The 14,830-nt window shown below is 43.4% G+C and overlaps 2 protein-coding genes across 2 annotated transcripts in view; both read right to left on the bottom strand.

Annotated features, from left to right (window-relative positions):
• The window catches only part of LOC6737349 (division abnormally delayed protein), a 64,005-nt gene that overhangs the window by 43,457 nt on the left and 5,718 nt on the right, over positions 1-14,830 (bottom strand). The gene's annotated exons all lie outside the window — the stretch shown is intronic.
• LOC6737348 (probable isocitrate dehydrogenase [NAD] subunit alpha, mitochondrial) lies at positions 9,095-11,552 on the bottom strand. The gene has a single exon (XM_002084150.2). It carries the CDS (start codon positions 11,454-11,456, stop codon positions 9,288-9,290), a length of 2,169 nt encoding a protein of 722 aa, XP_002084186.1. The 5' UTR covers positions 11,457-11,552; the 3' UTR covers positions 9,095-9,287.

Here is a 14,830-nt window from a genome sequence, read left to right as displayed (position 1 = left end):
CCTATGACAATTATTAATCAACTACCAACTGGGCGATAAATAACGATGAACAATTGCGCTCTTGTAACCCATTTGGTGGCAATGAGGAAGCTGCTACTTGAGACTACTTCCCCGATTTGATTCCTCTGAATGGGTGTCAAGTGCAGGGAATTCGGTGATTGTCGAGTGCGATCTCCATAACCCATTCCTCCACAGCCAGTAAAAAGACATAAATTCGCCCAGTCAACTGCATAATTAACAGCACCCGAAGGCGGTAGGGACATTTTAAAATCAACCGGCTATTGGGGGTCAGACAATAAATGCTACAATAACGGCAGTAACAGCAATGGCAACGGGAACAACAGGAACACTTACACCACTAACAACAACAAAAACATTAACAAAAAGTCAACAAAAACAGGAACAACAATAACAGAAACAGAAACAACCAGGCATTGTTCGACTTTTGTTTTATTGCAAACATTCATCGCCATTTGCGTTTTTGCCATAAAAGTTGCTCGTGTTTTGCGGATTGCTGATGTTGCTTTTGCCGTTGAGCAGCGATAAAATCTCTGAAATAAATGCCAAAGAATGACGGTCAGCTAAGGCGGAATCTTGAATACCCTATATACACGAAATCTTGATTATTTGAAGGTCATAGAAAATATCAAAAAGGTCCCAATGCAACTGAAATGGCTTGTAAACAAGACAATTTAATAATGCTGTACTGCAAAATTGCTTTATGAACATCAACGATGTTAACATCTTTCATATAAATGTAAACAGACAGAATTTTTAATAAATTTGCTGAACCATTGTTATTGATAAATTAGCTTTTTGTTGCGAAATAATATTATTCTTTTACTTTAGTTTATACTTTGTATAGCTAATAATTAAAGTGCGTAGTTTGTTAGATTTTATTTTGCACACAAAGTAACTTCACTGTTCCACTTCATGTCAACACTTCCCCTTTGATCCTTCCTGCTCCCTGTTCCATCTGGAAGTTAATTTATCCTGCGCCCACAACAAAAGGCAAGCACAGCTTGTTAAACATGTAAAGGCAGCACCGATAAAGCCACCAACACGAGAGCTATATATATATATGTACGTGTTTATATGTATTTCTGGATACAAGCCCCAACCTTAGTCAGCAATTTGAAGCGATTCCATGACGACCCCAATGGTCTCGTTTACAAATTAAGCACTTCCAAATGGGCAGCAAATTAATTTTTATTGCGCAGAGAGTTATGTAAATTATGGCCAGCACTTCGAGGGCGGCTTGGGGGAAGTAATGTTGGCCTCTTGTTTTCCTTATAGAGTAAACAGCTGGCGAAATGCAAAAACTTTGGCAACTTGCTGATATTCTGCCTAAATTCAGTGGGAGAATCTTTTCTTGGAAATTGTCAAAGTTTTGCCAGTTGCAAAATTGACTGGGAATCGTAAGTTTGGAACCGTAGGGGATGTCACGGGACTACCGCAGACTAAATGGCAGTTATTTAGTGCAGAGCTTTAACCGATATCAGCGGCACAGTTAGTCGCAGCAGTCGCATCATCAGCGCCAACCGGAAACGGAAGTGGCCAACACTTGCCGGCGTCAGTTTGCTTGTGTGTGCGCAATGCGCATGTGTTTGTGCATCTGCGATTATTCGAGGGAGGCTGTCTGCGTGTCTGTGGGACTTAAATTATGTTGCCAGCTTAACGTGGCTGAGATAAGCGCGGCTCGCTTTGATTTTGTCCGCTGCTTCTAGCCAAGTCATTAGCCGGGAATTATGTGTATTTAATTGTAATCATCAGCTGGAAGATTCAACTGGGGCAATGTGTGTGGTTCGGAAGCTTTAGTTGAACTAAGTTGAAGCCACCATGTGTTGTTTAATTAACTAACTATTGAGAATGGTAACTTCTCTCTCTGTGATATATGTATATGAAGAAATTTTAAGTAATTTTAGAAGTTACATCAATAATAGTTATTGGTCAAGGTTCCATTAAAGTTCTTCTTCAAATAGCCAATGTATTGCTACCTTCATGTATTTTTCTGATATCCTCTTATGTATCCTCTTAGCGTCGCAAAAACCTCTTTCAGAGCAACTTCAGCCATATTTCACCGTGTTGAATATTACAATTTAGGTGGTACTATATTTTTTGTCCCCATTCCGATGACATTGCCATCTCCTTTCGTGACGCGTGTCGCGTCCTTTTGTGCATGTGGCCAACTTATCATTTATTTATGTGCTTTATTATTATTGTTGCCATTGTTTTTATGCCATTTGAACAATGATCCGTGGAAGAGGAGGAGCTCAGATGATTTTCTGTCTGGCAAATTGAAGTGGCTCCCGGAGCGCAAAAAATGGGTGGAATGGAAATGTTGGGCTGGCTGACATTTCGGGATTACGAGTGCGCTGCTTAAAGTGTCAGTGCTGCCATTGGGCATGCTTTTTGTTAAATAAATTATTTATGGGGCAGGCTGAGAGGCAGGTGTTGTATTCCGCTTCAGCTGACGACACGTGGCAATGGCCTTTGATGGACCAGAAGGAGAAAAAACAAGGAAGTTTGCATAACCAGGAGAAGGACACTTAAAACCGAAACATTACCAAGCGAAAAAAAGCATTATCATTGTTGTCCTCTATTTTTGCACTTTTCCACTTGACTCAATGACACACCGGCAATCAAAAATGGCTCATTAATATGCATAAATAAATTACCGTCGATTTTCGGATCCATCGGCAATTGCAGAACATCAATCAACCGGTCGATAAAATAAAAAATGTATTTGCCATAATCAATCAAAGAATATAAATTGGCAATGCAAAGAGTCCATGAATGCCAAGAGGTCAGAATGTTTCTGTTCCGCTCCCCTGACCCCTTCACTTTCCCCACACCCTGCGCTAATTGGCAGTGCGAAGCGGGTGTCCCTGCAACCCACAAGCCACCCCCATCGCCCCACCACCCACAGCCCCAACATCTCTGTGGAATCTGCATTCAATTAACGCCGGAAACGCGCTTCAGAAGGAAAAGGGGGAAATTTCGCTGATAAGGACACGGTCACCCAGGAGGAAAAGAGTGTGGCATGCTGCAGAGACATGTAATAAATGTTCAACATTCTCGTGCTGCTTTAATTAATACAATTAAATGTCGAGTGTGAATAATTGAAATTGCGCGAGAAGATGAAGGAGAATCCCATAAAAGAATTACGCATCGCAGGGGATATTCGAGCTTACTTATGTTTCTCCATGTATACAAAAAAGCGAGTAAATATCAACAAATAAACGATGGAGATGTTTGCTTGGATCAGCTGACAATACATTGGGGATCAGCATAAAAAAACAAACAAATAACTTCATGTTTATACTCGAATTTCGATCGATTCTATAACTGAATCAAGGTTAAATGCCATTTGAGTTGTGCTCTGATTTTGTGTTGAATTTTCGCAATAAGCTTTCAAGTCAGTAAATAAAACCACACACTAGAAGGGACAGATTTGATTTACTAAGCCTCTGTGGTTGCCCATTCAATAGAAATTAAATTTTATTTACCAATCGTTGCAGTTATAAGTTCCGCAACTGCATTCAGGAAGTTTCTAATTCCCTAAGTGCTCTTCCCCGGCCATTTCGAATGTTTTGCGAAATTCCAAAGAAGCTTAAGCAAAGTTGTAAACGCCGGCAAGTCAGAGCACTTCAACTAACTAGAACAGCCCGCAACAAGAGCAGCAACACGAACCTGCCAAAGAAAACTTACGCGTTCTGAACTCCATTGTTGTTGCCCTTGTGGGTTGCTGGGTGGTTGGGTGGTTGGGTGGTTCGTTTGGGGTGGTCCACTGGATTTGGTGGGGCTTTTGTGGGCGTGGCCGAGACACTAATTGCCGCCCGGCTACCTGGACTCAGTGCAGCCAGTTCCGGTGATTAAGAACGTAAACCGAAACCAAAACCAACTAGCCAACCTCCGGAGCTACGTGACACGAAAAGCGGGACAGGAAGGAGCACCGCAGAGTATCTGCACAGTCACCTGTTGAGCTTGAGATACGCCCGTGTGTATATGCACGTAATTAAGTATCCGAACTGCTGCAGTAATATTTCATCACGAGATCCTGCTTAGTGTTTTTTCAATTAAAAGTTGTAAATTTTAAATGACGCGACAGCCTCGCCAGCGCATCGGTGGAGGCCGTGGGAAAAGTTGGGCAAACAGGGCCGAGGAAAGTATATAGAATCAGGAGCAGTTGGAAATTAATAAACAGTATGCAATTTTAAACAAGCCAGGCCCAAAATTATGCTCGAGCACCGGTTGACCTGCAAGCCAATGAACCCCGGCTAAGGTCATCGTGCACCTAGAGTTCCATTCCACTCCAGGTTTGGCTGGACGGAAAATCTATTATGCAGCGGGCAAGTGGGCTTGGGGTTTTGTTTGCAAGTGCAAGCGCATTATGCAAAAGTTGTTCCCTTGTATTATATTCCATTTTCCGTGCTATTTTCATGGCTTTACCCATTTTTTTCCTTTTTTTTTTGGCCGTCATGTAAGGTGCTCCGGCTCTTGACGGCGGCTCATGTGGAATAACTGGGTCGTGAGCTCCGGGAAAGCCAAGCTTCCAGCGTGAAAATTGCAATCAATTTTATTATGCTTCCCGGTTGCAGCGCTCTCCTCGGTTTCAGATATATGTGAGTTTATATATATATTTAGCTGCACAATTGGGCAAATCAGGCAGAACGGCAGGATGCACGGCAGCCATCGCCATACATGTTCGTAGATGTGAATCGCGATAGTTGGCGGCGGAACAACGGAGACCCCGAGCGGGTTTCCTGTTTAACACGTGAGCGGAGGGGCAGACAGCCGGAGTGAACGGATGCCAGCCTGGTGGGGCTTTGAACGCCATTATCCTGAAGCAGGCCAATTGGCTGCCGGGAGGATTGGATCCAGACCACTATCTTAATCGTGGGCTTGAGTTACAGCAAATTAAAGTTAAGTCAAGTCGAACTTAATCACTGATTGAGTTAAGGATGTGGTGGGGAAAAGGAAGTGGGATCAAAAGGTTACCAGAAGCAACGGAGGTCGAATAGTGTGACCATGGTAATCAATAAAGGTAAATTAATGTTTTGTATAGGTAAACTAAGCAAAAGGTTAAGGTTGGATTGGATAAAACGTATATACACGTTGGGATTTAAGAGCGTTCATTGCTGGTTTTCATTTAAAAACATATCTTTTAACGTGATCACACCAACCTCAAAAGCTTTAAGTTTTGTAACATAAAGGTTGAATAACAGACAATGCGGTTATTAAACGAATATTTGAAAGACAAAGTTGAGGCGCCAACCAATGATTACTATCAATCTTTGTTATAAATAAATTGAAAAACTAGTTTCGGCCATAAGAATAGCCATAGATTTTTAATATTTATGAGACCAATAACGCGCATTCAAGTTTATTCAAAGCAAAAACTTAAAAGTCTGTGATTGAAGATATTTTTGTTTTTATTTCTTCCAATTCCATAAAGTGGCCCCTAATGGGACTCTATTGCTCCCCAAATATTTCAATTAACAGGGAACCCTGCATACGCAGAGACAGCAAACCACATTCAATTTGATCCCAATTAACTATCGCTTTGTTCGCAATTGTTACGTCGACACGAAACCCTTATCGATGACTCCCACGATTGCACGCAAAACCCTCGACACAAGTACAAACAATAAAGTACAAGCGAACGCATTATCAAAACAATAAACAATTGATGGTATTTTGCCGGCGTTAACAACAACCACATCTTCGAGGCATAAAAATCAATAAAGCTCACAGAACTCAGAACGCAGAACGCAATTGCACGAAGGCGATGATACAACGGGATGGAAAAGAAACAACTGAAACGCAAACGCAAACAACAGCAACAAACTGCTGGCAAATAAATAAAAATTGCTTTATTTATTAAGCATTAAACAATAAATGGGATTATTTTTATCATCGCCGCATAGAAATGTTTGCTGGAGCGAGCGGGGCGCAGAATGGAACCAAATGGAGTTGGAATCGGGTTGATGAGGTGGAAGGAGCGGACACAACAATACGGAGCAGTACCCAAACCCAAACCAGAGACCTCCGGGGTGCGAGAATAATAACAAATTCAAACACAGAAGCAGGACGATGAAGAGCTACCAAGATAAATAAATGCAAATCATTTTTGTTTCTCTGTTTCTTATTGTTCCATCTAGAAAGAGAATTGCGCACCCAGTGTAATTGTTCTTCTGGGGGTGTATTGGGTTCTATCAAATGTGGGAGTAGATTGATTATACAATAAATTAGATATTGCTGAGCTTGTAAATATATTACAATTTTACAACTATATTTACTGATTTAAAGATCTATTAAATAAAATTCCAGAGTACTTACAAGCCTACCCCTTTCAAGAGTCATCCCCACTTGTCTCTGCAATGGAGTGTTTAGCCTCTCTGGGTTTTGGGGAGGCTGCCACGATTGAAAAGGGCATTGGGAAAAACGTTACAAGGGTGGCGATTTGGCCAAGACAATTCAGACTTGGGAGTTGGGGAACTTGGGACAAACACCTAAGTGTGGGCAATCCAACTCATTTAAATGGAACGTTTTGGTGCATGGCCCATATATATCCGGTCCTCTATTTTGCACCACCTTGCTGTTGTTGTTGTTGTTCATGCCGCATTTGATTTCAGCAAATTTGTAACTGCCACTTTGCATTACCTTTTTTGTGCCCAGAGTCCGATGGTCCGACCTTTGTACAAAAAAGGTAGCACAAGTTTTGCAAGTGACAAATAGATTTAAATTCGAAAATACTTTCTTTTTTTTGTAGCCGGCGCTGTTTTGTTTCTGCTGCCGAGTGGAAGTTTGTGTTATGCAAAGCTCTATTGACAGCGGTCGTAAATCTTTGTAAAAGTGCTCGGAACCCATGTCATGGGGGCAAAACACTGGTGGGTCGTGCTTGGGGATGGGTTGGGCGTGAAAATGTGTGTACGAACATGGGAAATCAGTTTTCAAGTTGGGGTTAACTCCGCAAACCATCAAACTAAACCCCTTTTCAAGCAGCCAACGGGGTTATGGCTGAGTGAATTTATCGGCTAATGGAACAGTAACCCGAATAGAAAGAAAGTCAGTTAGAAATGTATATATAGATAGATTGAAAGGAGCGAGATAGCTTAAAATGCCAAGTGCCTTGGACTTGGTAACCTAACAAATTTGCTGATTATTTTCGTAATCAATATGCGCATGCCAAATGTTAAATATATGAATGCTTTTGCTTATCTAGCGTTGTGGACTGGCTAATTACCTGGCAAGATGGCAAAGTAAATATTCTTAGATAAAACACTGGCCATATCTTTGCGATTAAATGGCCTGTACTTTAGTTATTCCCAGAATTTCTACTTGGTATGCCCGTGCTATTAGTGTTCTATTTGTAGGGAGAAGTGATCTCATTTGGATTTCCACTGCCTCCTCATTTAAATCTGTTTACATTGTTTGGGCCGGCGCACTAAACATATATGTAGATAATTCGCTGGCCATCATTCGTGGGACTCGTATTGCGGCATTTCCAGGGAAATCAAAATCACCGGGGGCAATTACGAGGGCACAAATGTTCACAGCTCCAGGGAAAACTGACGGATTGCATTTACAAATTAGCATTCTAATGAGCGGAGTGGCAGTGGCATGGTGCATGGCAATTATGGCGCCCAGTGTTTTTCTATTCAGCTGCTCTTTGTCCATTCGCAAGTGGGCCAGAATTCGTTGGAAAAAATGAAGTCAGCAGAACTTGGCCTTTGCGTGTTTTGGCCAATTGAAATTGGGCTACGCTGCAGTTGAGGGCCGCTTATGAATGGAAAGACAGCGACAACTAGGCCGCATCCAGTTGCAGGCGCTTTCGCCCCCGTTTCCTTTTGGTTGGGGGCCACCCCCTTTTCCGCTTCCTGACCACGCTCATGGTGTCAGCTTCAGAAGTTTTCGGTTTTTTTTTTGTTGGTTGGGAAGGGGGTGTTGGAGCGCAGGGGGAAAATGAAACCGAAAACCGGTTACTGTGCGTTGAAAAATTCTCAACTTTTGTTTCACATACACAAAACGGAGTTTATCTTTTGGTTCTGTTGGGGTCCTCCAACTCCCTGTCTCTTTCCCTCCGACGGCTTTGTTGTTTATCAAAATTCTTTGAAATGCACTCACACACACACACACACTCACAACCACACACACCATCGCATTGTCCCGCTCTTGCACACAAAATTAAATTTTTTCCTTTGGTTTCTTTTTAATTTTTATATGGCTCTTTGGCTGATTCTGTGGCATTTTCTTCCTGCTCTTTTTTCTTGCACGCTCCACTGAACCTCGAACCAAGGAGTGCCCTTACGTGTTGTTCTTTCCGTTTTTACCCAGTGGTTTTGGCTTATAGAGAAGGTATATTACTTCTAAGACGAACTTAACTTTTGCTCATTTGAAAATCTTAATCGCAAAATTAAATGCTACATACATACAAAGCTGGGTATGTCCTAGTCGTTTCCTCCAGCCTAGACTTCCTACTTGTTTGCCTGCTGCTGTTGGCTAGTAGTTTCGGTTTGTTTAGGAGCAGGGTCGGTTCTTTTAAACGCAGCACACCGAGGAGTCGACTCCCAGTCGGAGTTTGAGTTTGAGTTTTAGTTTGTGCTGGGACCCGGTCTGAACAGAACATGCATGTAAAAATGCAACGTAACTTGGCCAGGGGACAGTGGAGTGGGCTGGAACCAGAGTTCCCAGTTCCCAGTTCCCCGCTCCCACTTACCAGTTACCGACCATGTGCTGCGGTTGATGACTTGCATCGGGCGCAGAGACTGACTGACTCTGGCTGCGGGACTGGCTCTCTGGCTTTCTGGCAGTCCGACTTTGACTTTGGCACTGGTTAGACTGGCTGGCTGGGAATTTGTCGGGATGGGGGAGTTTCAGCAGTTTCCAGGACAGTCGGAGGGACTGGGATCGGTGGTGGAGTGGCATGGCATTGTGGTCTCTGCTGATTCAGTCTGCTTTGGCTTTTGACTCCTCGTCCAAGAGCAGGCGGTTTCCTCTGATGTTTGGTTACTTCATAGCCTGTTGCAAAATTAGTGTGATCAGAGCCATCAGATAACTCATGCCGGGTGGAGATGCTTTGACAAAGTCATTTGGGCACGAAAGGGAGTCTCTTTTATTGAATTTTCAAAAAATCATAAGACGCTAAACGAACCAAAGCGGAGGTCGGCTTAATCTGCGTCCAATAGAAGCTAACATAAAGATCATACAAGGACCTATTCAACTTTAATGAAGTTTTACATTGAGTTAGAAGATAAAAAAGCATTGCTGTTTCTAGAAGTGGATCACTTGAGGTTTTTGATCAGGGCATCGGTGTACTCGGAGCATTTCGCCTTGCCGCCCAGATCCATGGTGCGGATATTATCATCCCTAATGGTCTTCAGCACTGCCTTCTCAATCCTTTCCGCATGTTCATGCAATCCGATGTAGTGCAGCATCATCACAGAGGAGAGCAGCAAAGCGGTCGGGTTGGCCAAATCCTTGCCAGCAATATCCGGCGCAGTTCCGTGAACCGACTCGAAAATGGCGCCATTGGTGCCCACATTACCCGACGGCGTCAGACCCAATCCTCCAATCAATCCGGCGCAGGTGTCTGAAATGATATCCCCGTAGAGATTGGGCAGCACCAGCATATCATATCGCTTGGGATCCTGGACGATATTCAGGCAAACGGTAGTCATGGTGGATTCCTCATATTTAATGCCCGCCTGGTCCATTTTGCTCTTATACTTCGCCGCCATTTCGCGGACACACCGCAGAAATAGCCCGTCCGACATCCTCATAACCTGAGATTCAGCCACGGCCGTCACCTTTTTCCGCTTCATAGCCAAGGCGTATTGGAAGGTGTACTCGGCCACCCGGAGTGAGGCGTTCCGAGTGATCAGCTTGATGCTCTGCACCACACCGTTAACCAGGGTGTGCTCAATGCCCGAGTACTCACCCTCGGTGTTCTCGCGAATGGTCACTATGTCCACATCGCCGTAAACTGTTTCCACACCTGGCAGGGATCTGCACGGTCGAATGTTGGCGTATAGGTTGAATAGCTGGCGCAGGGTTAGATTGAGGGAGCGGAAGCCAGTGCCCACGGGTGTCATCAGTGGACCTTTGAGACCAACTTTCGTTCGGTTCATACTCTCGATCACCTGCTCCGGCACCGATGTCATACCCTGGCTATTCAACACTGGGGTCACGTCAACAGGCTCAAAGATTAAAGGAGTTTTTGCGGCCTCAAGGATCTTTATGACTGCCATCGATATCTCTGGCCCAATGCCATCGCCAGGCATTAGGGTTATGACCCTCGGTTCACCTGCACCCTTCCCAGACTTGCCTCCAGCTCCTCCTTTTGGTGCTGAGGGTCCTGCTGGAGATTTAACAGGGGGCTTATTTGCTGTGGGTGGTTTACTGGCTGACTTCTTCCCTGGTCCTGCTGGTGGTTTACTAGGGGGCTTACTAGATTTTGTTGGTTTTGGGGGAGGTGTACTGCCTGTTGGTGGTTTTTTGGGAGATGTACTTCTTGGTGGTACTTTACTAGGAGGCTTACTTCCCAAAGGTGGCTTCTTAGGCGGTTCGGTTCCCATTCCGCTAAATGGATTTTTATCCTTTCTTGATGGTGGTCTTGAAGGATTGTTGGGTCCTGACGGACCACTGGGTCCTGTAGGAGGTTTGGTGGGTGGTTTCCCTCCAGATGGGGGATTCCCAGCACTTTGGCTTCTTTCGGGTTGCTGGGACTGAATTCCTGAAGGATTTTTTGAGTCGGAATCCCAATGTGCGGTTGAGTTGATGTATTCTGAGAATGATCTGGGTATATCATCTATAATTGGTTCCTCATTCCCTTCTTTTCCCGATCGATCTGAAGATTGTGTGGTGCTGGTGTCTGAAGTTGTTTCCTTGTCCGGACTGTTTTTCGAAAGTCCTGATAAGTAATCTGACTGCGGTGATGATTCTTGAACTGGTAGTTTAGTTGTCTCAAAACCTAATGGTCCCTTTTTTGATATTTCAATCTTGCCCGTTTTCGGTTTGGCTGCACGAGAACCCACTGTAAACTTAATGAGCTTTCCCTCGCGATTTTCCGGTGGTTCACCAGAACCCCCTTCATTAGCGGAGCTTCCAAAGAATCTTATAGCTGAGAAACCCATTGAATTCCGTGGCGGCTGAATGCGAGTGGGAACAAGCACTTCACCCTTCCTAGGAAGAAGACTGGGCACTTTGCGACAAGGATTTTCCTTCGTCCCTGGAATACGATTGTGCCGTATCCTTGGAACTTGCTGTCGCACTGGGATTTCTCTCTTTTCATAGTCTTCAGGGCGCCTACGACGCCGCCAAGATTCGTAGAACGGCTGCCGAAATCGAACTATGGCATCGTCGAAAAGCCGTAGAATTCTTCCATTAGTGTTTATGCCGACAGTTCTTGGGCGCCCGTGAAGAGCAGTCCATTTGAACCAATTGCCGGACATGGTCAACTGAAATTTTGATAAAATTACAGTCCGGAAGTGTTGAGTTGTTGATAGGAAGATTCGATCAATTGGTAGTCGGGTGACGTTTCGAACTAGGATATATTGTGAAAGCCTAGAAACCGGACAGGTAATTTTCAAATTTTGAATTTTATGAAAGAGATCCTGTAACCTTCTTTATTTTCCCTATGGTCCCTAGAAATTTTAGAAATTCATTTGCCGATGAAGGAAGTCAACACTTGCCCGAATTGCCGCGAGTTCCAATTTGCATAGCTTTTAGACCCCGGTTTGTGTTTTATTTCTCAGCCATTTGCTTTTGGCGCCTCCAAGTTTGGCGACTGGCACTGCCGTCAAAACCGAAGTGAAACTTTCTTGGCCAAAAAAGCACGCGACGAACGTGTTGGTCCGCTCAACCCTTTCGCTTTCCACTTGGAGACGCTGGGGCGAAAAGGACTTTTCTGTGAATCGGTTTCGTTTTGTTTATTCCTATTTGGGCTAAGCTAATTAAATTACTTTTTCGCTAGCAATTCCATTTTCGAAATTTGTTTGCTTTGAAGGTCGACTTTCCTTTAATTGAAAAAGTTTCACTTCCACGCTGGGCGAGGGGAACTCGCAAATGATTTAATATGAAAATTTCCGCCATGTATTTAATTAGACGAGAGTGCTCGGCACTCGGGTTTCCCAGTAAACGAAATTAGCTGCGAAAGGCAATCAAATTATGCACAAAACCCTCGTTTTAATGGGCACACCTGCCGACACACATATATGCGACCGATCCGCCAGGCCAGGCCAGACCAGCCACGCCCTCCGCCCCCGTCACGCTGTTGTCATTCGGCATAATCATATTTCAACGGATTAGCATAATTTTAACCGAAAGAATACGTATATATTAATAACGAAAAGTGAATGGTGGCATCGAGTTGCAGACAAAGCAGCCCCCCTTTCCTCTCCAAAGTTGGTTTTTTTATTATTAAATTTTCCTACTGTTCTGTTAGAGCTAAGCTCGCATTTATATTCATATTTGGTGGATTTCTGTACCGCTCAAGCGTAGGGGGATTTTTCATACCGCTTTTGGATCGCCTTTGTTTTTATGATTATTTTTGGCTTTTAGTTCGTCAGTGGTTGGGGTTTGCAGCGCGTTGGCGTTGAGTCGCGCATTTATTATTAAATGATTGATGATCCCTGGCTGGATTTAACTCATCCACACTCGAACACCTCCGGTATTTTAATTCGCCATGGGGTCGCATCGCCAAGCTGTCTAGTTGACTGCGCATTCGGGCACCTTATCTGGGTATGACCAACTTACCGCACAGGTACCCTACGAGTATATCTATCTATATCTGTGTATCTGTATCTGCTACATGAGTGTTTGCCCGGCGAAGGCAAACATTTGTGCAGATAGCATTTCCCTGTTTGTTTTGACTTTTAGTTCGACATACGCACCTGCAAATGGAGAAGAACAAATAGATATTGCGAATTAGTCAATCATCGGGGTGTGTGAATTGGAGTGCTAAACTTTGGAGCCCCGTGCTAAAATGCCAAATGTCTGAATTCAGGGAAGGGAATATTTCTTCTGCAGAACTTTATCTTCTTTAGTATATGGGTATTTAAAAAGATTGCGGATATATATACATATTTAGATAAAGCAGAAAAGAGATAAATATCATAAAAAATAATATATTTTGATCCTAAATTTTAAACCTTTTTTTTGGTTTAAGCAGCTTTTATAAGACCATAATATGCTGTGCTCAAAACTTTAAAATAATTCTATTGATTTGTTTTAATCTCGCCTCCTCTGACGCCCCCTAAACATATTTAACACTTTTGTTATTGTTTGCACTTACTTCCATTCTTGTTTACCCTTCAGCTCAGTGTGCATAAAAAAAACTGGCTAAGAACGAAAAACCGCCGGCCAAAGTCAATAAACCGTATAAATGTACAATAACAAAAAGAGGCAGGACAAAAAGGCCGAGCAAATAGGGGAACAAAATAAAGAGAGCGCGTCGGATGGCGATTGAATGAATTCGAAATACTCAAGAGCAACAAAACAAGCCCGGCTTAGCGAAAAGCTCTACCAAAAAATCAAAGTGCCTTAGGTCATTTTGAGAAATCATTCACACATACGATGTGTGTGTTTTCATATTTTTATTGTGGCCTTTGTTGATTCCCGATAACAAGACAAGACCGCCAACGCCATATTAGCCAGGCTTTCAGGGCACTTAGGACCAAACACAAAAAATAAAAAAAAAAACACAGAAGATTGCGAAAACAAAATCGACTCTGGCAATTTGCTAACCTTTTTGGCTCAGTGGAGGGCTTTTCGTGTTCCACCCCCTCTATCTGTCTATATGTATGTATGTCTGGCCTTTTTGACCAGTCCAATGTTTGTCTTTTGCTGTAGCTCGTCATAAAATGATTTATGGGCTTTAGGTGCAAATAATTGATTTATGTGCGGTCGCAGACATGGCGCAATGTAAATACGACTTAGGGACTAGCAGGCGACTTAGAGATACATACATATTATTTGAGAATATCCAAGGTATTAAAATCTCCCAACCAAAAAGGTGCAAAAAGAGTTAGTATCACAAAAAAAAAAATAAATAAAGCCGAATGGTGCCAAAAGTGTTTACCAAATTATAGCAACCGAATGAGATGCTTTCCACCGACAAACCGAAGCCGATTACACGCATTATAAACCCCGGGGTAACGCCACTCGGAGCGGAAATGCCAACTAGTTAGTTATGTATCCAGATATCTGCATTTGTATCTGTATCTGTATCTGTATCTGCGTTCGAGTTCGACTCGAGTTCCCCTCATTCTATGCCGATGCTGTGCACACTTCACTAGGCATTAACCTTTACCTTTTCCGTGAACATAACAATCCAAAAGTAAAGAATCAAAAACAACAACGCGCCACTGGCATCCATGAATCAAAAAAACACAAAAAGGAAAGAATCCGGCGACGTTTGTACCTCACAGTGTTTGTGTGTGTCTGTTCATTGGAAACAACGATTACGCAGCACAAAAGACATGGACAAACAATGAGCCAAGAACTCTAAACGATGATGGAGATCCAGCATAAGGTATCGAGGGCATATAGTATCGCATCCGAGCATTTGGGATATTCGGGACGGGGCTAAGTGTTCCCAGTGTGTAAGAGTAAGTCGTCGGCGAATTTGGCTTTGACTTCACTGCTCGTGCTGCTGCTGCATCATCGTTGCATAAGCAACGAGTTGCCCCGACCATCTTGACCAGAGCAAATCGGTCAAAGGGAGTGGAAAATTGTATCGCCCATAGATGTATCGGCAGAGAAACAAATGCAGATATATCTAGATACAGATACATTTGCCCATACAATTGCTGTCTGCAACCTCTTG

The sequence above is a fragment of the Drosophila simulans genome, chromosome 3L, assembly GCF_016746395.2.
Source record: "Drosophila simulans strain w501 chromosome 3L, Prin_Dsim_3.1, whole genome shotgun sequence".
Lineage (NCBI taxonomy): Eukaryota > Metazoa > Arthropoda > Insecta > Diptera > Drosophilidae > Drosophila > Drosophila simulans.
Note: the sequence above shows the minus strand (reverse complement) of the source record. Positions and strands in the feature narration are given on the sequence as shown.

Bases quoted from the DNA above. Each gene is read 5' to 3' on its own strand.
- LOC6737348 (XM_002084150.2), bottom strand. From the start codon at position 11,456: ATGTCCGGCAATTGGTTCAAATGGACTGCTCTTCACGGGCGCCCAAGA.